General features: G+C 35.1%; 1 protein-coding gene across 1 annotated transcript; it reads right to left on the bottom strand.

The window, feature by feature from the left end:
• Positions 1-7,368: 7,368 nt before the first annotated feature.
• LOC106835861 (olfactory receptor 8K3-like) lies at positions 7,369-10,745 on the bottom strand. Its single transcript, XM_014848458.3, has 2 exons — positions 9,851-10,745; positions 7,369-7,517 (listed from the first exon to the last, which is right to left on the bottom strand). Exons 1-2 carry the CDS (start codon positions 10,743-10,745, stop codon positions 7,369-7,371), a joined length of 1,044 nt encoding a protein of 347 aa, XP_014703944.3.
• Positions 10,746-27,008: the final 16,263 nt, after the last annotated feature.

Raw genomic sequence — 27,008 nt, forward strand, 5'->3', positions numbered from 1 at the left:
TGCCTGAGAAAAAAATACACAAGTACTTTGTAGTCTGAAGTCTAACCAGTAAGGATGACCAAGCCCAAGTTGCCCACCTTTGACACTATGCAAATTCTGAGGAAGAGCCCAAATAATAGAGCATGCAGTTCAGGGTGATGTGAGATTCCCATGAGTATGAATTCATTCAGAACTGTTAGATTGTGTTTTTCCATCCAGATTTATTGGAAAACCCATGCTGAAAAGTGACATCAGCATAGTAAATACCTTTCATGCGGTATAATCTGGTATTGTCTTATTATACAAACCTAGTTTAAATAAGATAAATCCAAGTTTCCCATCAGCATATTTTATAATAAACCCATCTCCCACAATAAAACATATGTCTACATAGAGTGAGATAGGAATACTGATAGAGATAGGATTGGCAATGGAGATAGAGTTGTGTTTTTCAATTGTGGAAGATTTATCCTCCAAAGAACATTTGACAATATTTAGAGTTATTTTGGTTTTCACAACTTGAGGGAGGGTGGTTCTGACATATCATGTTTAGAACCCAGTTATGCTGCTAATTACCCTACTATAATAAAACTGTCTCTCCACAAAAAAAAAGACCTATCCAGCCCAAAATTTCAATAGGGTCAACATTGGCAAACACTTCTATAGATAGATAGATATAGATATTGATATAGAGATAGATATATAAAGATATAGCTATAGATATTGATACAGATGTAGGTATAATTATGGAAATAGATATAGGAAGCAAAAGTGAAAAAAAGGTAAAACTCGAGATGTTAGGTGCATAGATGATTATCAAGCCTTTATGTTTGTCATTTGTATAATGACAATTACATAATTACTCATACCAAATTACAATCACATGATATAATACGTATTAATTACATAGTAACAATTTTAACATCCAAATTCCAGTAATCTGTAGAGACATTTAAAAGAGTCTATTGTAAGCCATAGTCCTTTCACACTCTTATGCCTACAGGTGGTACGGGATGAAGCAAATAACCCATTTGACTGATACAGGACCTAGGTGAATAAGCAGGAAACTCTAACAGATCATAGTAGAGATTATTCATCTTTATGAGGGAAATATCCCAGGAAATATACACATAGGTGGATAGAGTCTTTACTACATCTACAGTTGTAGTATCCACAAAGGAGTACTTTGAGCAAATAATGTAAATTATCTTACTCTGTTTTTCTATATCAGCAAAATCAACTCTTCAGTGCAGGGTTCTTGGGAAAGACAAATGAGAATTAAATGTTGCAGTGTGTTTATGGTACCTGGAAATATCCCTAAAATATCAGCTGTATAGTGGGTTTTTCTTCTGTGTTTAATTATTTTTTAAGTGGACACAATATGTTGTATGAAATGGCTTATCTTTACATATGTATGCATGAGTTCTCTCTGTGTCTCTCAACTTCTTTGTGAGGGGCATGATGATGCATGGATGGCATAGTGTGTTAGCCAGATAACTGTCCCCAGTGCATCCCCCACCATGACCCAACTCTATGACAAGAATTGTACCATCAATGTTTTGTTGTTTTGGATAACTTATTTTTACTTCACTTAAAATATTAACAAAAATTTACTAAAACCAAACTATAGCTTCCTCCCAAGGTACATTTTCATTATAACGGACATATACTAAGTTGTTTGTAACACATCAGATATATATTGTCTTGGGCGAATATAGGATAGTAGGAGGAAATTCAGCAAACTGAAGGAAGTGAGGCCATTGAAATTGGTTTTATATATGAAGTTTCATGAAAATTCCCTTTGGATAAAGGATCCTCTACATAAAGAAAAAAAAAATATTTTAAGGTTACTATATTACCCTGCTGCATACTGATAAAATACACAATTTGATACATAGATATAGATATATGTATGCAGATTCTGGGAATTGTGTTAACTCCATCTGCCACCAAGAACTGCTCCATATTATGATATATGCATTAACACAGAGAAATATATGTATAATGAAACAAAAATATGTATTAAAATTTCTAATAAACCACTAATTAAAAAAATACCACAACAGTATAAGGAAGGCTGGCTAGAATAAAAGAATTACTGGTTTAAAAAATTGTGGGTATCAATGCTTCCTTTAAAAAGAGAAAGAAATAGAATTTATCCTGGGGCCAACCTGATGGTGCAGCAGTTAAATTTGCGAGTTCCACTTCAGTGGCACAGGGTTTGCCAGTTTGGGTCCTGGGTGCTGACAGACGCATGGCTTATCAAGCCATGCTTTGGCAGGCATCCTGCATATAAAACAGAGGAAGATAGGCATGGATCATAGCTCAGGGCCAATCTTCCTCAGCAAAAAACGGGATGATTGGTGGCAGATGTTAGCTCAGGACTAATCTTCCTTGAAAAAAAAAAGAATTGATCCTGTTTACAAGGAAAATAGCAGTGTCAGGGGTCTCTGAGTGAGCACTAATATAGCAAATAGAAAAGTACGATATTTATAACACTAAGTTGTAAATGTGTTTACAAGAAATCCACACTTTCTCACAAAAACATTGTTATAAAGTTGTGAGCTTTCAATAGCCTATCCTATCCCCATATACATATCTTTCTTATGTCAGAAACACTAAACTGTTGCTAAGAAAAAATATTTTAAATTGATAGAATAAGAAGCAATATAAATTTTGTTTAGGTGCAATGACGAAAAGATAAAGGAAACAAATTATATTGCTAGGAGTTGATTTCCTCTAAGATGAGGAAGGATGGAAGGGCTTTCTCTCACCAGGTTTAGAGTTCTATGGAAAGTATCAAATTACTTTTTCATTGTTTGCTCTCTGTGTTGTCAGTGTATTATATTTAAAGCTATAATCTGAGAAAATTTTATCTGTTTTCTGTCAGATTCAATCAGAAACTGACATGCTGAACATTATACCATCACCATAAGAGTGGGTGCTTAAAAGTCTCCTGACCTCCAAAAATTGGTTTTCACCACAATGGAAGGCAGAAAACCCCATTTTGCTCATCAAAATTTCAGAAAAAATTCACATTTATACACTGATTTAAGTATTCATTGATTCTTTTCTTTGTTTTTAAATTAAGTAATTTATTTATTGTTGGATGTGCATCATAATATGTTCCGAATTCTGTGTAGATTACATCATGTTCACCACCTGAAAACTAATTATAGTCCATCCTTCACGTGTGAGCCTAATCACCCCTTTTGCCTTCCCCCCTCCCCCCTTCCCCTATGGTCATTAATTTTTACTATGTGTTTGATAAGCAAATGCAAAGAGCCTAGACTCACTAAACGATTAAGGATTTGGAAGAACGTCAAACTAGAAACTGAATACCTGCAGCTTCATAATTACATTTTTATTTTTTATTCTTGACTCTTTAGTTAGGCTTTATTGTCTCTGAGTTTTGTCCTTTATTATTCACATGGTTAAGTTTTTATATAAAACATAACTGTTACATAAGAAAAGTGGCACTGACATTTCAAAGATGCTTATTCATTAGTGTTTGTGAAAACATTTTTGAAGAATTAATCTGAAGAAAAGGGAGAGCAGTCCTATTCTGCTCAGGCATTGTCAGTAGCAGAATATACACAAAAGTGAATCATAAATCCTAATATTTTGCTATGCTGTGCCGTAGTATAAAAGGGCTATCTTACAAATGTCATCCAAACTATTTGAATATTGGTATAATACAGCATCACATGAAATATTCTTTTGCCTGCCATTAAACCTCTGTCTTTGTTCCCCTTTGTACTTCAGAACGTGGTGCAGTGAGGGCAATTTATGGATTCCTTTTCACCTTCTGAGACTCTCCCTGAGGAGATGCTAAGCAATTTCATGAATGTCCCTGAAGCATTTGAAAGCTTAACAGAATTCACTGGAGGGGGTGTGGTTATTAATACTACAGAACAATTTGCATTTACCAGCAAAGTGAGTTAAATTTATTTGTTTACTTACATATTACATTCCTATCTTTTACTCTTGATTAGCTTTTTCCCCCACTTTGATGATTAATTTTCGAGTCCACGTGGCTAGGCTTGGTGTCAGTTGTTTTGTCAAACACCAGTCTAGATGTTGCTGTTAAGATATTTTTTAGATGTGATTAACTTTTAAATTAGTAGACTTTGAGTATAGCTGATTCCTGTCCAGAAAGTGGAGGTGGCCTCATCCATTCACTAGCAAAGACTGAGCTCCCCTGAAGAAGAAGGAATTCTTCCTCCGAGCTGCACCATAGAAATTCTGCCTCAATTTCCCACCTTTCTACTCAAGATTGCAACGTCAACACTTTCAGTCTGCAGCCTGCCCCACAGGTTTCTGCCTTATTACCCCCCGTAATTACATTATACCATTTCTTAAAATTTATCTCTCTAGATAGAAATTCCCTATTCATTCTGTTTCTCTGGAGTACCTTCACCAATACAACCAAATAGGGATCTAGATTACTATGTCTATACAACAAGCCTGTCAGTATTCTTCTAGTTCTTAAATGGTCTCCTCAAGTGGATGACACAAGGGAGACATGTTTAATCACTGTCCTATTGCATTATTTAAAATATTTAAATGAACCGAGAATAATAATAAGTTCTGTACATGTAAGATCTTTTATTCATGTTTTTTCTTTGTTATCCATACAGAGAGGAATTAGTTTACTCCTATTTCTCATTCTCATTTCATAATGAGTCATCATCATCTGTCTGTTTAGGACTTCTCTTTCATTATATTTGCCTTCATTACATTTTAATAATTCTTGTTCTTCCATCATGTCCAATACCCACTCTTATTCATCTTGTCTACTTTGACACATATTTTACTGTGCTTGATATAAGTCCTGCGTAGTCAATACATTGCTCAAGAATGTAACATTTTGTGCGGATATGTTTTGCTATGCATATATGTTATTGAGCTGTAAATTATCTTGTTGAGTTTAATTCACTTTAATTATTTGTTATATATCCATATTGGACTTGTTTTGCTTCCTTCTTCCTTGCAGTCAAAAATATATAAAAAAATGTATGGACATAGTCTTTACAGGTAGATTATTTGGTTTTCTCCAACCTCAGCTATCACTAACGCTACTACAACACACATTCCAACAAAATGTCAAGCTTGACACTTTTATATGTCACGAACAAATTTTCTGTGACATACACATCACGTATCTGCCTCTGTGCATGTGCCTGTGGATATAGATACATCATTTACATCTATACATAACCCACATTTGTACACACATATAGTAGTGAGATCTCTTTGTAAGAGAAAATATAATATGCCAGTTAATTTTGTTCAATTTTTCATATTGATTGTACCGGTACACTCTTCCACCAGGAAATATATGAGGTCTCCTGGATCTTCACATCTATGACAAGAGCCTAAATTATGTTCCTTCCTGTTAATTATTATTGTAAGATGTGTGTTTCTATTATCAAATTTTGCATTTGGTTTTGTTTGATTCTTGGTATATTTATAAATTAAATAAAGCATTTTATTGTAACATCATTGATAGTAACAAACTGAAAATACATAAAGTGTAAATTTGATAAGTTTTGAAATATATGTGCATCCAAGAAACCATTAAAGCAATTAGATAATGAGCATATCCATCACTCCTAAAATTTCTTAATATCTACATAATAATTCCACTCTGCTTCTTGCCTCACAGTAGCCCAAACAGCCTTAGAATTTGCAATTTTACTTTTATTTTGAAGTAACATGGAATTACCATAAGTTGCAAAAAAGAGCACAGAAAGTTCGTGTGTCCCATTTCGTTTCCCCAATGATAACAACTTGAATAAATACAGTACAATATCACAACCATGAAATTAACATTAGTACAATCCACTAACTTCATTAAGATTTCACCATTTTTGCATGCATTCATTTGTGTGTTTTTGTATATATAGTTCTATGCAATTTTATCATATGCATGCATTTGTGTAATCACTACAACAGTGATCATACAGACTCAGTCCATCAACAGAAGTCCCTTATGCCCTTCCTTTATAGTCATGACCCCTTCCCTTCCCTCATTCCCTGGCCTTTAATCAACCACTAATCTGTTTTCCGTCACTATAATTTTATCTTTTGAAGAATGTTCTATGAAAAAAATACCATTTGTAAGGAAATGCTATTTGTAACCTTTTGTGATTGGGTGTTTTTACTCAACACAATACTCTTGAGGTCCATCCACACTTTTGTATGTAACAATTGTTTGTTCTCTTGTTATTGTTATGTAGTATTTCATGATATTGAGGATACAGTTTGTTCAAGCATTCACCCACTAGAAGACATTTGTGTTGTTTCCAGTTTTCAACTATTATAAATATAGCTTCTTATAATCATCTTCATAAAGGTGATTCTCTGAACATAAGTTTTCATTTCTCTAGGGTGAATGTCCACGAGTGTGGCTCATAGGTTTTTACAAATCTGAGGTAGTCCAACTTATCCATGTTTACTTTTACAGACTGTGCTTTGATATCATGTCTATAAACTCTTCACTAGCTCTAGGTTCTACGTATAGATTCTCCCCTATGTTCTTGTTTAAATATTTTATAGTTTTATGTTTTACATTTTTTCTATTTTGAATTAGTTTGAATTGCATGAGGTTTATGTTAAAATTATTTATTTGGTATTCCTATGGATGTCCAATTAGTCCATCAACATTTTTAAAAAGGTTATTCTTTATTGAATTAACTTTTTACATTCAAGAAGGATTAATTAGACTTTTGTGAGGTATATTTCTGAGTTCTTGAATGTCTTCAATTAATTTATGTGTCCATCTCTCCACCAATATCGCACAGTCTTGATTACTGTAAATATATTGTAAGACAGCATGATGTAGGATATTTCCTATTTTATTATTCTAAAATTTTAAATGAATTTTGCCTATGCTAGTTTCTTGGCTTTTCACATAAATTTTAGTATAAATTCATCAATATCTACAAAGTATCTTGCTGAGATTTTTATTGGGTTGGGATTAAACCTATAGATCAATTTTGGAAGAACTGATGTCTTTATTATATTTAGTCTTCTAATCTCTGAAATTATGTCTGCATATTCATTCAGATCTTCTTTGATTTCTTTAGTCAACATTTTGTACATTTTTAGTATACAGATATTATACATTTTTAAAATTTTATAAATAAGTAATCCATTATACTTGGGTGATTTATGTGTTCTCTTAGCTTGTACCTAAGTAATTCATTATTCTTAGGGTATTTTTAAGCTCTATCTATCATCTATCTATCATCTATCTATCTATCTATCTATCTATCTATCTATCTATAGTATTATTTTGAATGTTAAACCCACCATATATGTCTGGATAAAAGAACCATTGTGCATTATTGTTTTTAGTTAATGCTAGATTCAGTTTGCTAAAATTCAGTTTAGATTTTTGATTATATGTTCAAGACAGATATTGTTATGTTGCTTTCTTTTCTTACAATACTTTTGTCTGCTTTTTATATCAGGGCAAAGCTCTACTCGTAAAGGTGGAGAATACACCTCCTCTTTAGTTTTCTGAAGAATATGTAGATAACTGGTTACTTCTTTTTCCCTAAACATTATGCAGAGTTCCCTAGTCAAGTCACTTAACGGATCTTGGGGTGGAGGAGTGTTAATTTGAACACAGATTTACTGTATGAGATCATCTTCATTTTCAAATTTTTATAGTGTTTTTCATACTGTCCATGCAGATTAATATACACATATATATACACACACATATATAATACTCCTGTTAAGTATCATCCTCACCTAAAGCACAGAGTATTTTTTTCGTAGAAAATTTTAGTGTCAGCTTAAGTTTCTTTTGTATTTTTCTTATTCTAATTTTTGTTGATCTTTTAAAATCAGTATTGTATTATGCACTAAATTTTAATAATCTTCAAAACATTTTATCAAATATTTGTTAAATACTAATCTCTCATTTCTTGAATTTTTTTATTCTATGGAAAAATAACAAAAACTTCTTGGAAAAACTCATATGGCTACTTAATAATGAAATAGAGAGTAACTTTTAAAATGAATGAAATATATTATCAACATTTGTAATTATCAACACATTTTTGTTCTCTTTTTGGTATATTATTTGTGGGACTATCAAAAGGCAGACCAAGATTAATTTTACAATTTGTATATTGGGTTATTTTTACTGACAGTTTATTTGTTGAAATCAAGATATGAGTCTTTTACTTTCTTCTGTTATAAAAATCATAATTATTCACTGAATAAATTTTGCAGAAAACATATAAGCAGTAAATATTAATTAACCTTTCTGATAGTATCAGTACCCAACAACAACTAGTATTAACATTTCACTCTTAGCGTACTCAAAATACGTTTTCTAGGAAACAAGTAATTTCTTATATTTATATATGCATAGTTCATATACCTAGGTATATGATTTCTTCATAATAATTAAAAAATAAACTGTATAAACTTTTTAGTACTATTAATCTTCAAATGACAATATATGTATAATTTATTTTATTCCACTGATTTATGTTTCAAATTTGAACAGCTAAATGAAATATTATATTCCATGATGGTGGACTAAGAATAATGTCCAGTCCCTCTATCATGTAAATAAAGTCCATTTAATGTTACAAATACTAAAATTAAACAAAAAAATGGAAGAATTTAGGGAGGGTTTAGAGAAAGTTTGTCCAGAAGACATAATATGTATATAAATTGTTCATATCATGCTATACTTTCACTAGAAATATGGTATAGACCAATTCATGACACAATCACTTTTCACTTCTTAAAAGAGGAATTATCAAATCACTGCTGTGAAACAATGGAGCCTGATAAAAAGTATACGACACAGTCATAGGAACCAAATTTGAGGAAAATCGGCAACATGAGAGGCAACAAACTTAATTCATCAAGGTAGAACTCCTATGCAAATACATAGCAGCAACAAAAACATGACTTTTAAAGAAGAATTATTTTTGTTTTTCAGAGAAATAAGGAAAAACAACAATCCATGACACGAAAACAGGCATTTAAGAATCAAGATCAAAGTGATAGAACAAAAGTAAAAAAAAAAAAAAATAGAAGCTCCATGAGAGACCTCAAGATATTTATCTTAATTGATATATCCATTCTTACAGAAAATTGGAGTGATTTAGACAAAATTAGTTTGATTTGGATCTTCTGAGTTGCTGAAATGCCAGCAGTATTGAGTTGATAGACTCTCTCGGGCCCATATGTGAAATAATGGCCCCGATGGGGAAAGAATAGGACCCTATGATCCCCACATGGAAAAGGGGCATCTGAGGAAATTGAGCTGACTCTTGACTTTAAATGCTCACATACAATGAGCCTTCTTGAAAGTACAATCAAGTTTGATCTTAACATACCTCACAGAACAGTATAATGACTAAAACAGAGAAATGTGCTTACACAAAGACACACACACATTCACAAACACACATAGAAACTTGAAAGCTTATTCTAAAGTTTGTGAGAATAAAAGAGTCATTTGAACTCCCTTTCTGTATCCACCATTCTTCTTCACTCCCACACAGCATAGCCACTATCCTTACCTGATCTTATTGTCTATAGTCCCTAATCCGTGCTACTGTACTATAAAATTTACTTAATTATTATGCTTATACTTCCTCTCTTCCTCTCAGAGATGGCAAGGGTTTATGTGTTTTTTATTTTCATGAATGTATATACATCACTTAGAAGAGTGACTGGCACATAGAAAGCATTTTCTAAATATAGGATGACCATATCTGTGTTTTCTTTTCTCTCTGAAGGGATGTCCCTAACCATGTTTATAGGAATCATATTGGAAAGTGAACCTTGGGAAAATATATTGCATAGTTTTTCCATATCGTTTGTACTGCATATTTTACATCTTTGTTCCTCAAGCTATAGATCAAGGGATTCAACATGGGGATAACCAGGGTGTAAAATATGGAAACCACCTTCTCAGTATCAAATGAATGACTAGACTTGGGTTTCACATACATAAATATCAATGTCCCATAGAACACTGTGACCACTGTCAGGTGGGATCCACAGGTAGAAAAGGCCTTGCATCTACCCTCAGCAGAGTTAATCCTGAGAATAGCTACAAGGATGAGCAGGTAAGACAAAAAAACTATCAGAAGAGATAAAATCAAATTAAAAGCTGAGAAAATCAGAATAATTAATTCAATTTCATGTGTGTTCGAGCAGAGCAAAGATAACAAAGGCAGGTCATCACAGTAGAAATGATGGATGATATTGTAGCCACAGAAGGATAAATTAAAAATGTTTGTGGTGATTAGAAGAGAAATAAATGTGCTGTAGAGATATGGGATTGCCACCAGCACCTGACATACCCTTTGTGGCATGATGACAGTGTAGAGCAGAGGATTACAGATGGCCACATAACGGTCACAGGACATTGCTGACAGAATAAAAAGTTCACTAATAATAAAGAAAAGGAAGAAAACCAGTTGTGTTGCACAACAATAATAGGAGATTGTGTTTTGATCCACAACAAAATTTACTAACATTTTGGGTCCCACAGTTGTTGAATAACCAAGATCAGTAAAAGCCAGGTGTCTGAGAAAGAAGTACATGGGTGTTTGTAGCCTGGAGTCCATCTTGGTGAGGATGACCATGCCCAAGTTGCCCACCAGTGAGATCACGTAGATCATGAGAAAGAGCACAAATAATGGAGCCTGCAGCTCAGGATGGTCTGTAATTCCCATAAGAATGAATTCATTCAGCACTGATAGATTGTGTTTTTCCATCCAGCTTGATCAGAAAAGCTATTTAGGATAGAAAGATTGGCACAGTCAACAGCTTTCATGAAGCATAATCTGATTAGTTTTAGTATACAAAATTGGTACAAGTAGAATAAATTCAGATTTACCAATTAGACTCTATTAAAATAATCAACCCCCTGCAAATAAAGCATACATATTTAGTAATAGAAACGGAGCAAGAGTTAGAAACAGATATACTTGGAGGTAGAGAGAGATTTGTGGTTTTCCATTGGGGAAATTTTGACCCCCCCAAAAAATGTGTTAATATTTGGGGGCTTTTTGGTTGTCACACTTGGAGGAGGGGTGCTAGTGGCATCAAATGGTTAGAGTCCAACGAAGCTACTAATTATCCTACTATTTTAGGGTTGCCCCCCACAACAAAGAATTATCCCACCCAAAATGCCAATAGGGCCAAGGTGGCAAACACTGATATATGTATAGATATATATGTACAGAGAGATATAAATGTAGATAAAGGAAGCAAAAATGAAAAATGGTAAAAACTTTAAGCATTAGGTTTATAGTTGTTTGTTAAACTTTTGTGTTTGTCTTTTATATAATAGCAATTGGGTAATTACATTTACCAAGTTACAATCATATATGACAATACATATGTTAGTTACATAATAGAATTTTAAAAATCCAATTCCAATTATGTGTGGAAACATTTTGGAGCCTCTACTCTAAAACATGTGCCTATGAGAGCCGTTATGTCTACAAGTGGTACAGGATGAAACAATTAACATACAAATGATACGTCACAGAGGTGTATAAATGAGGAAACTATTAAAGATCATAGTAGAAAGTATTTGTCTTCATATAGGTAAATATACAGAGGTAGATATAGTATTTGCTATATCTATATTTGTGGTACATACAAAGGAGTACTTGGAGTAAAGGATGTAAATTTTCTTAATCTCTTTATACACATAAATAAAATCAACTGTTTCTTTGTTGAGGTTTTTGGAAGCTAAGTGACAATTAAAAGTTTCAATACATTTGTGGTATCTTGAAATATCCCGCAAACATCAAGTACATACAGGTTATTTTGTGTTTGTTTTTATCTTTTTAAGTAAAGACAGTATGTTACCCAAAATGGAGTATCTTTACATACGTATATATAAATTCTTTTTGTGTGACTTAACTTCTTTATATGGACATGATGATGGATAGATGAAGTAATATGTTATCCAGGTAAGTGCCCCCAGTGTGTCCCCGCCCCCCAACATGACCCAACTCTATGACTACAGCTGAAACGTCAATATGCTGTTCTTCTTGATAATTTATCTTCTACCTTACTTTAAATATTTTTTAAAAATTTAATAAAATGTAAAACCTATTTGCTCCTCCCAAGGTGCATTTTCATTATAACTGGCATATACTATCTTGTTTATAACACATAAGGTATATTCTGCCATGGAGGAACCTTGGCTAGTATAAGAAATTGAGTAAATTGAAAGAAAGTGAGATCACTGAAATAGGTTTTATATAATGAACTTTAATAAACATCCTCTTTGGATAAAGAGATTCTCTATAGAAAAAAATATGTTTCAAATCACCACACTGGCAAGATAAATGATACATATACATATATTCCTTCCACAATGTTCTTTTAAGTTTGCCTGCTCATTAAGACCACAAAGAACTCCTCCATAGTATGAGATAGCATTTAATGCAGACATAAATAAATATAATGAAACAAAGGTGCATATAAATATGTATATGTATGTATAAATATAAGTAAATCACCAAGTAAGAAAAATACAAGACTAATACTAGAGGAAAATGAGGATGTGAGGCTAAGGTAAAAGAATTATTAGTTAAAAACATTTTATCTATGCTTCCCTAAAAAAATGAAAGAAAGATAATTCATCCTGGCTACAAGGAAAATAATCATGTCAGCAGTCTCAGAGTGAGCTCTAAGGAAAAAGATAGAAAAATACAGCATTTGAAACAAATTATTAAAAAATACAGCATTTAAAACAAATTATAAATGTGTTTACAAGAAAGTCACACTTTCTCACATAAGACGTTGCTTATAAGGTTGTGAGCTTCTGATATCCTATCGTTTCCCCATGTACACAACTTTCTGTCAGAAATACTGAACTACCGTTAGAATAAAATATTTTAAGTCAATGGAATAAGAAGCAAAATAAATCTTGTGGGTGTAATAAAAGTTCAAGAAAAAAGTCACATTGCTAAGTGCTGATTTCCTGTAAGATGGAGGAGGATGGAAGGCCTTCTCTCGCCAGCTTTACAGTCTATGGAATGTGTCAAATTAACTTTTCACTGTTTACTGTCTGTGTTAATTATCATATTATTATTTCTAGAGCTACACTCTTTCAGATACATGGGATTTCTGACAGATTCCACTGGAAACTGAACATGCTGTACATTGTACCATCACCATAAAACCAGGTAGTTAAAAGTTTACTAGACATTAAAAATTGCTTTCACATCTCAGTGTAAAGTGGAAACTCCCTTCTTGTTCAAGAGTTTAGAAAAAAGTCACATTTATACAGTGATTTAAATATTCTTTAATTATTAAAATATTTTGAGAAGGGAACAAGAAGAGTCTAGCGTCACTAAATGAGGATTAGGAATGACATCAAACCAGAAAATAAATTCCTGCAGTTTTATAATAATTTTTAGGTTTCTTTTCCTGTCTCTTTTGCTGGCTTTCTTGTCTCTTGGTTTTTCTTCTATTATTCATATGATTAAGGTTTTATACAAAATATAACTATTACTTGAGCATATAGCATTGACATTCCAAGGATGCTTACTTGCTTTTGTGGAAATGGTTGAACAATTAATCTGAAGCAAAAGGAGTGCAGTCCTATTCTGTTCATACATTATCAATAGCAGCATGCACACAGAAGGGAATCAGAAATCCTAATATTTACTATGCTTTGACAAAAAATATGTGTTATTTTGCAAATGTCACCTAATCTATTTTGATATTGGCATAATATGGCACCACATGAAATATTCTATTTACCTGTCATGCAACCTCTGTCTTGACTCCCCCATGTGTTTCTGAACATGGCATAGTAAGAACAATTTATGGATTCTTTTTCACCCTCAGAGACTCTCCCTGAGAGTTGAGGAGATGCCAAACAATTTATAGATTATCCCTGAGGCATTTGAAAGCTTAACAGAATGAAAGTGAGGTGTTTATTAATTGTCTAGAGCCCTTTGTATTTAGAGAAAGTGAGTTAGATTGATTTGTTTGTTTATGTATTAAATTCCTACATTTTACTCTTGATTAGCTTCCCTTTTTGCCCACTTTGATGGTTAGTTTTTATGTCCTCTTGACTAGACTATGGTGCCCAGTTGTTTGGTCAAACATCAGTCTAGATATGGCTATGAATATTTTTTGTTTGTTTCTTTTGCTGAGCGGGATTCACCCTGAGCTAACATGTGTTACCAGGCTTCCTCTTTTGGCTTGAGGAAGATTCACTCTGAGTTAACATCTGTGCCCATCTTCCTCTATTTTGTATGTGAGTTGTCACCACAGGATGGCTGCCAACAAGTGGTGTACATCTGCTTCTGGGAACTGAAACTGGCCCACCAAAATGGAGGGTGTTGAACTTAACCACTAGGCCTCAGGGCAAGCCCCCAGAAGATATTTTTAGATGTGATTAACCTTTACATCAGCAGATTTTCAGTACAACTGATTACCTTCCATAATGTGGCTAGGCCTCATCCAACCAGTTGAATCCTTAAAGAGCGAAGACTGAGGTCCCTCAAAGAAAAAGGAATTCTATTTCAGACTGCAATACAGGAATTCTACCTCAGTTTCCCACCTTTGTACTCAAGACTGCAACTTCAACTCTTGGAATGCCAGCCTACCCACAGATTTTTGCCTTACCAGTCCCAACAATCATATGAGTCAATTCCTTAAACATCTGTCTTTATATATTAATACACATTATACATATATATTTTATATACATAAATATAATATTCTCCATTTGGTTCTGTTTCTCTAAATGCCGTGAATAACACAAGCATCTAGGGAAATGGATTAATATATTTTATCTATACAACAAACTTCTATTTCTCCAGTTATACAAAAGTCTCCTCAAATAGATGACACATTGAAGATGTTTTTAAATGCTGTCTTACTGCATTATTTAAATGGTTAGGTGAACTAAAAATAATAATATATTGTCTATATAAGGTGCTGTTTCCCTAATTCTTTTGGATTGCTCTATTTGTTTTCCTTTTTGACCACAAGGAGAGGAATGAGTTACTTCTACTTCTTATCATCTGTTGAGATCTTCTTTTTCATTGTATTTGCCTGTATTACATTTCAATATTTCTTATTTTTCCGTCATGTCCAAAGTTCATTCCAATTACTCCTGTCTAATTTGACACATCTACTGTGCTTGATATATAGCCTGCATGATCAATATATTCTGTGAAAATGCATTACTTTGTGTATATATGTTTTGCCATGTTATTTTGCTTTAATAAATTGTGATGTTGCATTTTAAATAAATTTAATTATTTGTGATGTATCCATGTTGTGACTTTTTTTTTACTTTTTTCATTATAGTCAATAATATATAACAAATTTCATGGATCTATTCTTTTTTTTTTGGTGAGGAAGATTCACCCAGAGCTAACATCTGTTGCCAATCTTCCTCTTTTTGCTTGAGGAAGATTGTCCCTGAGCTAACATCTATGCCAATCTTCCTCTATTTTGTATGTAGGACACTGCCATAGCATGTCTTGATAAGCAGTGTGTAGGTCTGTGCCCAGAATCCAAACCTGCAAAACCCATGCCAGCAAAACAGAGCACATGAAATTAACCACCATATCACCAGGCAGACCTCTGCAAATTTCATGGATCGATTCTTTATTGGTAGATATTTGTCTCCAACTTCTGTTATCAACAACACTGCTACAACATCCAGTTCAATAAAAAGACTTGAGCTCACCACATTAATATGTTGTAAAAACATTGTTCATGATACATGTTTTACATATCTGACTCTGTGTGTGTGTTAATATACACATAGATATGCCTACACTACACATATACCCATACATAAGCACACACATGGCATTAAGAACTCTTGGAAAGAAAAAATAATAAGAAGACATTGAATTTTGTTAAATATTTCAGATTTGTTGTATATCTTCCACCAGCAAATAGATTCAGTTCTTGGAGTTTCACGTCTGTGATAGGTCCCTGATTTATATATTCTCTTGTTAATTGAATAATATTGCAAAGTGTGTGTTTCTATTATTGACTTTTTCCTTGTTTTTGGTTTGATTTCTTGGCTTGTTTAGTAATTAGGTAAAACAACTTTATAGAGGTATCATTGAAAATAATAAACTCTACATATAGAAAGTATGAAATTTGTTTAGTTGTGATATATGTATGCATCTGAAAATCATCGAAACAATCAAGATAATGAACATATCCATCTCCCCCAAAGTTTCTTGGTGTGTCTCAATGCAATATTTCCATTCTGCCCCTTCCTGCTCTACACTGTCCCAGAAAGCCTTAGCTTTAACTTTTTTAACTTCTGGTTTTGGAATAGTTATACAAGAAACTTCAGAAAAAGGATCAAAGACAGTTCCTGTGTTCCACTTAGTTTCCTTAAGGGGTAACAACTTGCATAAATACAGTACAGTGTTACAGCCATGAAATCAACGTTAATACAATCCATTGATTGTTCAGACTTTACCAGTTTTTGCATGCAGTCATTTGTGTGTTTGGGTGTATATATATATATATATGTATGGATATAGGTATAGATGATATAGATATAGATATACACTTATATACAATTTTATTATATGTGTACATTTGTGTTACCACCACAGCAGTCAACATACAGACCTTGTCCATCACCACAAAGGTCTCTTATGCCCTTCCTTTATAGCCATATCCTCTTCCCTTCTCTCATCGTCCTTTTTTTATTTTTAGAGATTTTATTTTTTCCTTTTTCTCCCCAAAGCCCCCCGGTACATAGTCGTATATTCTTTGTTGTGGGTCCTTCTAGTTGTGGCATGTGGGATGCTGCCTCAGCTCAGTTTAATGAGCAGTGCCATGTCCGCGCCCAGGATTCGAACCAATGAAACACTGGGCTGCCTGCAGCGGAGCGCGCGAACTTAACCACTTGGCCACGGGGCCAGCCCCTCATCGTCCTGTTTTTAACCACTGTCAACCACTAATCCATTTTCCATCGCTATAATTTTATAATTTTAAGAATGTTGTATAAATGAAATATTACTTGTAACCTTTTGCGATTGTCTTTCTTCAGTCAACATAATTCTCTTGAAATCCATGGTGTTTTTATGTATAAATTGTTTGTTGATTTATCATTGGTTCATTATTATTGTTACTTTATTATTTCATGTGAATGATGATACAGTTTGTTCAACCATCCACCCATGGAAATACATTTAGGTTGTTTCCAATGTTCAACTATTACAAGAAAGCTCCTATGAACTTTTGTGCAAAGGTGAGGGTATAGACATAAGTTTTCATTTCTCTTGGATGAATGTCCAAGAGTTTGGTTGGTGGTTTGATTTAATTTTGAAGTGAAATTTATCAATATGCACTTATATGGATCATGTTTTTAATGTCATGTTGATGAACTGTTCACCTAACCTTAGGTCCTGCCAAGATGTTTTCTTTCAGGTTTTTGTATAAAATTTTATAGTTTTACTTTTTATATTTAAGTCATGGTGTATCTTGAGTTAATTTTTGTGTAAAGTTTAGGTAAACATTCTAATTTCTTTTCTTCTTTTATCTATATTTTGCCTAGGGACTTCCAATTGTTCTAGCACAAATTTCTTAAAATAGCTATCCTTCTTTCATTGAATTACCTTTGTACCTTATCAAAAATTAGTTGGACTTCTTCATAAGGGTCTATTTCTGGCTTCTCTATTCTATCATATTGATATATTTGTCTGTCCCTCCACCAATTCCACTCAGTCTTGATAACTATAGTTATACAGTAAATCTTACACACTGATCATTTCCACATTATTCTGATTTAAAAATGTGCTTTAGCCATTCTATGCCTTTGGCATTTTATATAAACTTTAGTATAAACCTGTGTATTATCTACAAAAAGATGCTGATATAGTATTTGAGTTTTCATTAAAACTTTAGGTCAATTTGAGAAAAACTGAAATCTTTACTACATTTAGTTTTCTAATCCAAGAAAACAAAATTTCTCCATTTTTTAGATCTTCTTTGATTTCTTTATCCAGCATTTGGTGCTTTTCAGTAAACAAATCCAGTACATATTTTGTCAGTTTAACTAAGTATTCATCATCCTTGGGGTGATGTGGTTTTTTAAATTTCTGTTTCATTGCTATTATGTAGAAACCTGATTGATATTTGCTTGTTGATCCTGGTCCTGTTACCTCACTGAACTTACCTTTTATGTCTAAGTTTTTTTGGGGTTTTGTCTGTTTTTTATAGATTCCTTGAGAGTTTTTGAGTTGTGATTACAGACATTATTAGGTTTAAGTTTATCACATTGTTATTTGCTTTCTATTCATTCCATCTATTTTTATTCTACTTTTTTCTCTTCTACATTGTATTGTGAACTTAAAAGCTATAATTTTGTTGTTATTTCAGTGTTTGCTTCAGGGCACATGGTATAGATATTTCACTTGTCACAAACTATATGCAAGTGTAATCATACCCCTTCATGTATAAAACAAGAACTTTACAATGTTTAACCACTCCCATCATGACCTTTATACAATGTGCGTTATGCATTTTTATAATTTTTTTTTAAAGATTTTATTTTTTCCGTTTTCTCCCCAAAGCCCCCCAGTACATAGTTGTATATTCTTCGTTGTGGGTCCTTCTAGTTGTGGCATGTGGGATGCTGCCTCAGCGTGGTCTGACGAGCAGTGCCATGTCCACGCCCAGGATTCGAACCAACGAAACACTGGGCCGCTTGCAGCGGAGCACGCAAACTTAACCACTCGGCCACGGGGCCTGCCCCTGCATTTTTATAATTTTTAAACATTTCATTGTCTTTGAGATTTAAATATTTGAAACCATGTATGTAGATATTAGTTCCAGTGCTCTTCATTTCTTTGTCTAGATTCATATTTTTAACTGGTATCATTTTTCTTCTGACTGAAAGGCTTCCTGTGTTGGTTCTTACAGTGCAAGTCTGCTGGTAATGGATTCTTTCAGCATTTGTACATCTGAAAAGTTTTTATTTTGGATAACTTTGTGAAAGATCTTTTTCTGGGTACAAAATTCTACATTGACAGTTATTTTACTTCACTACTTTAAGGATTCTTCTTCCAATGAATTCTCACCTGCAGTACTTCTGATGAAAAATATGATATTATTTTTTCTCTGGTTTTCTGTATAACAAGAATCTTCTTTCTTTGACCGCATAAGGTTTTTATTTATCACTGGCTTTGAGCAATTTGATTGTGGTATACCTTCAAGTAGTTGTCTACATGTTTCTTGTATCTGGGTTTTGTTAATCTTCTTGAATCTGAGTTTTTTTTTTTAAGATTATGATAGATTACAACCTTGTGAGATTTCAGTTGTACATTATTGTTAGTAATGTTGTGGGTGCACCACTTCACCCTTTGTGTCCTCCCCCCTTTTCCCTGGTAACCACCAATCGGTTCTCCTTGTCTATATGTTAACTTCCACCTATAAGTGGGGTCATATAGAGTTCATCTTTCTCTGTCTGGCTTTTTTCATTTAATAAAATACCCTCAAGGTCCATCCATATTGATGCGAATGGAACAATTTGGTCCTTTTTTATGGCTGAGTAGTATTCCATTGTGTATATATACCATATCTTCTTTATCCAGTCGTCAGTTTCTGGGCATTTAGGTTGATTCCACATCTCAGCTATTGTAAATAATGCTGTGATGAACATATGGGTGCACGGGATTCTTGGGATTGCTGATTTCAGGTACTTAGGATAGATACCCAGTAGTGGGATAGCTGGGTCATAGGGTATTTATATTTTTAACTTTTTGACACATCTCCATACTGTTTTCCATAGTGGCTGCACTAGTTTGCATTGCCATCAACAGTGTATGAGGGTTCCTTTTTATCCACAACCTCTCCTACATTTGTCACTTTTGGTTTTGGATGCTTTTGCCAATCTAACAGGTGTAAGGTGATATCTTAGTGTAGTTTTGATTTGCATTTCCCTGATGATTAGTGATGATGAACATCTTTTCATGTGTCTATTGGCCATACTTATATCTTCTTTGGAGAAATGTCTGTTCATGTCCTCTGCCCATTTTTTGATCGGGTTGTTTGTTTTTTTGTTGTTAAGCTGTGTGAGTTCTTTGTATATTATGGAGATTAATCCTTTGTCAGATAAGTAGCTTGTAATTTTTTCCCAATTAGTGGGCTGTGTTTTTGTTTCAATCCTGTTTTCCCTTGTCTTGAAGAAACTCTTTAGTCTGATGAAGTCCCATTTGTTTATTCTTTCTATTGTTTCCCTCATCTGAGGAGTTATAGTGTCTGAAAAGATTCTTTTGAAACTGATGTCAAAGAGTGTACTGCCTATATTTTCTTCTAGAAGACTTATTGTTTCAGGCCTAATCTTTAGGTCTTTGATCCATTTTGAGTTTATTTTTGTGAATGGTGAAAAAGAATGGTCGATTTTCATTCTTTTATACGTGGCTGTCCAGTTTTCCCAGCACCATTTGTTGAAGAGACTTTCTTTTCTCCATTGTAGGCCTTCAGCTCCTTTGTCAAAGATTAGCTCTCCATAGATGTGTGGTTTTATCTCTGGACTTTCAATTCTGTTCCATTGATCAGTGCACCTGTTTTTGTACCGGTACCATGCTGTTTTGATCACTGTAGCTTTGCAGTATGTTTTGAAATCGGGGATTGTGATGCCTCCAGCTTTGTTTTTCTTACTCAGGATTGCATTAGCAATTCACAGTCTTTTGCTGCCCCATATGAATTTTAGGATTCTTTGTTCAATTTCTGTAAAGAATGTCATTGGGATTCTGACTGGGATAGCGTTGAATCTGTAGATTGCTTTAGGTAGTATGGACATTTTACGAATGTTTATTCTTCCAATCCATGTGCATGGAATGTCTTTCCATCTCTTTATGTCATCGTCAATTTCTTTCAAGAGAGTCTTGTAGTTTTCATTGTATAAATCTTTCACTTCCTTGGTTAAATTTATCCCAAGGTATTTTATTCTTTTCATTGCGATTTTGAATGGGATTGAGTTCCTGAGTTCTTTTTCTGTTGGTTCATTGTTAGTGTATAGAAATGCTACTGATTTATGTATGTTGATTTTATACCCTGCAACTTTGCTGTAGCTGTTGATTTTTTATAATAGTTTTCCTATGGATTCCTTGGGGTTTTCTATATATAAGAACATGTCGTCTGCAAACAGCGAGAGTTTTACTTCTTCATTGCCTATTTGGATTCCTTTTATTTCTTTTTCCTGCCGAATTGCTCTGGCCAACACCTCCAGTACTATGTCGAATAGGAGTGGTGAAAGTGGGCACCCTTGTCTTTTTCCTGTTCTCAGAGGGATGGCTTTCATTTTTGGTCCATTAAGTATGATGTTGGCTGTGGGTTTGTCATACATCGCCTTTATTATGTTGAGGTACTTTATTTCTATTCCCATTTTTTTGAGGGTTTTTATCATAAATTGGTGTTGGATCTTGTCGAATGCTTTCTATGCATCTATTGAGATGATCATGTGTTTTTTGTTTCTCATTTTGTTAATGTAGTGTATCACGTTGATTGACTTGTGGATGTTGAACCATCCCTGTGTCCCTGGTATAAATCTCACTTGATCATGGTGTATAATCTTTTGATGTATTGCTGTATTCAGTTTGCCAGAATTTTGTTGAGGATTTTTGCATCTATGTTCATCAGTGATATTGGCCTGTAGTTCACCTTCTTTGTGTTGTCTTTGTCAGGTTTGGGGATCAGAGTGATATTGGCTTCATAGAATTTGTTAGGGAGTACTCCATCTTCTCAATTTTCTGGAATGGTTTGAGAAGGATAGGTATTAAATCTTCTTTGAATGTTTGGTAGAATTCTCCAGAGAAGCCGTCTGGTCCTGGACTCTCATTTTTGGGGAGGTTTTTGATTACTGTTTCTATTTCTTTACTTGTGATTGGCCTATTCAGATTCACCATTTCTTCCTGGTTCAGCTTGGGGAGGTTGTAAGAGTCCAGGAATTTGTCCATTTCTTCTAGGTTGTTCAATTTGTTGGCGTATAGTTTTTCATAGTACTCTCTTATGATCCCTTGTATTTCTCTGGTATCTGTTGTGATTTCTCCTCTCTCATTCCTAATTTTATTTATTTGAGATTTCTCTCTTCTTTTCTTGGTGAGTCTGGCCAAGGGTTTGTCGATTTTGTTAATTTTTTCGAAGAACCAACTCTTTGTTTCAGTGATCCTTCCTACTGTCATTTTTGTTTCAATATCGTTTATTTCTGCTCTTATTTTTATTATTTCCCTCCTTCTACTGACTCTGGGCTTTGTTTTTTCTTCTTTTTCTAATTCTGTTAGGAGTCGTTTGAGGTTGTTTATGTGAGCTTTTTCTTGTTTTGTGAGGTGAGCCTGTATTGCAATGAATTTCCCTCTTAGGACTGCTTTTGCTGCATCCCAAATGATTTGGTATGATGTATTCTCATTTTCATTTGTCTCCAGATAATATTTGATTTCTTCTTTAATTTCTTCAATAATCCATTGTTTGTTCAGTAGAGTGTTGTTTAGTCTCCACATTTTTGCACCTTTCTCTGCTTTATTCTTGTAGTTAATTTCTAGTTGCATAGCATTGTGATCAGAAAAGATGCTTGATATTATTTCAACTCTCTTGTACTTATTGATGCTTGCTTTGTTTCCCAAAATATGGCCTATTCTTGAGAATGTTCCATGCGCACTTGAGAAGAATGTGTAGCCTGCTGTTTTTGGATGAAGTGTTCTATTTGTATCTATTAAGTCCATCTGGTCTAATTTTTCATTTAATTCTATAATTTCCTTGTTGATATTCTGTCTGGATGTTCTATCCATTGGTGTTAATGGGGTGTTGAGGTCCTCTACTTTTAAAGTATTGTTGTTGATGTCTTTTTTTAGTTCTGTTAAGAGTTGCTTTACAAATTTTGGTGCTCCTGTGTTGGGTGCGTATATATTTACAAGTGTTATGTCTTCTTGGTGGAGAGTCCCTTTTATCATTATATACTGTCCCTCTTTGTCTTTCTTTACCTGTTTTGCTTTGAAGTCTACTTTGTCTGATATTAGTATAGCAACACCTTTCTTTTGTTCATTATTAGCTTGGAGTATTGTCTTCCATCCCTTCACTCTGAGTCTGTGTTTGTCTTTGGGGCTGAGATGTGTTTCCTGAAGGCGGCATATTGTTGGGTCTTGTTCTTTGATCCATCCTGCCACTCTGTTTCTTTTGATTGGAGAGTTCAATCCATTTACATTTAGAGTGATTATTGAAATGTGGGGGCCTACCTCTGCCACTTTATGTCTTGTTTTCTGGTTCTCTTAAATTTCCTTTGTTTCTCGTCCCATGGTTTAGTCTGTTCTGATGGAGAGCTGCTACTCTCTGTTGTTGTCCTTCTACTTATCTTCTTTGCTCTTGGTTTTGTAGTCCTTTTCCTTTTTTTTATTTTTCAGGAATGAGGGTTTTCCTGAGCATTTCTTGAAGAGGAGGCTTGGTGGCAATGAACTCCCTTATTTTTGTTTATCTGGGAAAGTTTTTATTTCTCCATTGTATTTGAAGGATATTTTCACTGGGTAGGGAATTCTCAGCTGCAGGTTTTTGTCCTTCAGATTTTTTAATATTTCATTCCACTCTCTTCTAGCCTGTAAAGTTTCTGCTGAAAAATCTGCTGAAAGCCTGATGGAGGTTCCTTTGTAGGTTAATTTCTTCTGCCTGGCTGCCCTTAGTATTCTCTCCTTGTCGTTGACTTTTCTACCGTATGTCTTGGGGTTGGTCTACTTACATTGATAAAGTTTGGAGATCTATTGGCTTCTGTCACATGAAGTTCCATCTCTCTCCCCAGGTTTGGGAAGTTCTCAGCCATTATTACTTTGAATAGGCTTTCTGCCCCCTTCTCCCTCTCTTCTCCCTCTGGTATACCTATAATCCTTAGGTTGCATCTCCTAATTGCGTCAGATATTCTCAGAGAGTTCCTTCATTTCTTTTTAGTCTTAGCTCTCTCTCCTCCTCTGCCTGCAGCATTTCTATATTCCTATCCTCCAAATTGCTAATTCTCTGCTCCATATTATCGGCCCTACTGTTCAGTGCGTCTAGATTTTTCTTAATCTCCTCTATTGTGTTCCTCATTTCCAGTATTTCTGTTTGGTTCTTCTTTATACTATCAAACTCTTTTGTGACATAGCTCCTCAACTCGTTGAGTTGTCGATCTGAATTCTCTTTTAACTCATTGAGTTTTTTAATGATGGCTGTTTTGAAGTCATCAGCATTTAGGTTATATATTTCATTGTCTTTGGGATTGTTTTCTGTGTGTTTGCATTTTCCTTCTGTTCTGGAGATTTAACATATTTTTTCATATTGCTTGATGGTGTAGATTTGTGCCTCCACATAGAGATAGAGTTTAGTTACTGCTTTCACTCGTTTCTACTGGTGTGGTGGCGGGACAGCTGTTTATACTGCTCCAACCAGGAACCCTATCAGCTGTTGCTAACTGGGCCTGGGCCCCTCCTCGCAGTCACAGTGATCCTGTGGGTTCCCTCTTCAGCTGTGGAGGCTGTCACAGGGGGGCTTCAGACTGCTGGTGCCTACTGTTGCAGACCACCTAGACGTGCTCCCTCCTTAGGGTCTGCAGTGGTTTATGGGTTTTCCCAGCAGCCAGGGGCAGGATCACTTATATTTTCAGCTCTGTCACTTTCGGTGCCCACAAAATCTCACTTGTCCACTATGGGTCACAGCAGAGGTATGGGCATTTTCTACAGTCTGTGGGTAGCTCGCCTAGCTATGCTACTTTTGCCCCAGGGTCTTCCAGCCTTGTGGTTGCCGGGTGGGTGCTCTCTACTAGTGCTTTGCAGAGGCTATCGCTGAGGCTTCTGTGAGACTGTAGAGTTTCCCCCTGGGCACAGAACCAGGTCACTGGAACTCCACCCAGCCCCAGTCCTATCCCCTAGGATCTCGGGGAACCCATTGCCCTCTCTGGGGGATAGCCGGATACCTTGAGTTCAGTGGCAGCTGGTCGGCTGCTGTCCTGCCTGGGATTCACCTCTTTGGGACCCTCCCGGCGTTGTGATGCTGGGCGGGGCCTCTCCACTAATGGCAGGTAAAGACCTTGCCTGCTGCCCGGACGGAGCTCTAGAGTTTCTCCCCAAGGCCGTGTGGCCAGCCGCTGGAGCTCCACCCAGCCACGGTCCTCTCCCAGGACATCTCCGGTAGTCCCAAGCCCCTCCCCGGCGAAAGCCAGGTCAGTGGAGCCAGCGGCAGCAGCTGGCGGGCCACCGCATGGTTTGGGATTCTCTCCGGGAGCCCCCAGGCGTTGTGGATGCTGGGTGGGACCTCTCTGCTAATGGCGGGTAGGGGTTTTCCCCACCAACTCCGGTGTATAACTCTGGAGCTTCCCTCTGGGCTCAGGTATAATTGCAGGGCACTTAGGTAGGGCTCTGTTCACCTGTTTCTACCATCGCTCCTCTGGTGTGTGTTCCCTCCTGCCCTTGGAGTGTGGCAATGTTCTGGGGGCGTCTGCTGGAAGAAAGCCACCCGCAGGCTCTAGGCTGTTCGGGGGTCGGGGTCAGAGAGTTTTCACCTATCTCCACCTCCTCCCAGAGGGAAGTCCATCTGCCTTACAATGTATAGCAGTGTGGGTCTCTCCAACGTCCTGAGATGCTATATAGATATCCTTTGTCAAGCGATGAATGTCCAATTAGTTGTAGATTTGAAGGGGGAGAGACAAAGAAGTCTGCTCACGCTGCCATCTTGGATCTTGAATCTGAGTTTTTTTATTTTTACCATATTTAAAATTTTTCACTTATATTTTTCTGAATAGTTTTAATTCTGTTCTGTTTTGGGGAGTTCAACTACATGCACACTTGGCTGCTTAAAGTTGTCTCCCAGCTTATTGTTGCTTTTTTCATGTTTTTGATTTTTTCACTCTCTGTGTTTCATTTTGGACACTTTCTATTACATCTACAGGTTCACTAATCTTTTCTTCTGTAATATCTAATATGCTGTGAATACAATCCCATGTATCTTTTAGCTTGAACATCGTGCATTTTATCTTAGAATTTCAATTTCTTAATACCCTCTCTGACTCTAATTACCTTTTTGAAAATATGATATACAGTTATAATAACCATTTTTTGTTCTGGTTTGATATTTCAAACTTACATGTAAGTTTTTGGTTGATTTTGATTAATTGGTTATTCTGTTCATTATGGATCACGTTTTTCTATCTCTGTATGCCTATTAATTATAAAAGCTATCTCATGCATTGTGAATTTTATTTTGGTGCGTGCTATATAATTTTGTATTTTACAAATATTCTTGAGCTTTGTTTTGAGATGCATTTATTTAGAAATACTTTAATCCTTTCAGATATTGTTTTCGTGATTTCTTAGGTGGGTCCAGAGCAGTGCTAATTATTCTCCTCTATGGAGTAAACCTTCTTAAGTACTCTACCTAAAGCCCCATGAAGTGTGACTTTTTCTACCCTCTGTGTAACAAATTGGAACAATTCCTGCCTCTATTTGAGTTCTGGGCCCTGCTGTCTTTAATCCTTTCAGATGGTTCTTTCTTCAGGCATGAATTGTTTCCACTTGCATATGCTGATCTGCCATCTGTCAAGTAATTCAGGGGGATTGTCTGCAGAGCTCCAGTGCCCTTTTCTGTGCATACAACTTTCACAGGATATTTCTTCAAATGATTGTCCTTTGTGTTACTAAAAAGTGCTTCCTTGCTTACACAACAAAGATGTTAATAACCCACAGGCACTGCTTTTCTTGTTTCCTGAAGTGCAGAGGTAGTGAAGGTGATTTTACTGGTAGCATTATCCTGCACTAACTTATATGATAATGGCATGCCTCAGGGCCAGGCAACTATTTTCTGGAAGAAGGAGTTTAGAGGTAGAGAGTTGCCTACATAGTATTATGTTCACGGGCATAAGTGATACCAGAAAAGCCATGTAAATACAGATTTTTTTTCTTATTTGTCTTTGATCTCTTAAATTCTACCTTAAGTACCTTCACTTCAAAGTTAAAGAAAGTCATTCTCTAGTAGCCCACAAACCCTTTGGGAAGTAATGTAGA

The sequence above is a fragment of the Equus asinus genome, chromosome 17 (assembly GCF_041296235.1).
Source record: "Equus asinus isolate D_3611 breed Donkey chromosome 17, EquAss-T2T_v2, whole genome shotgun sequence".
NCBI lineage: Eukaryota > Metazoa > Chordata > Mammalia > Perissodactyla > Equidae > Equus > Equus asinus.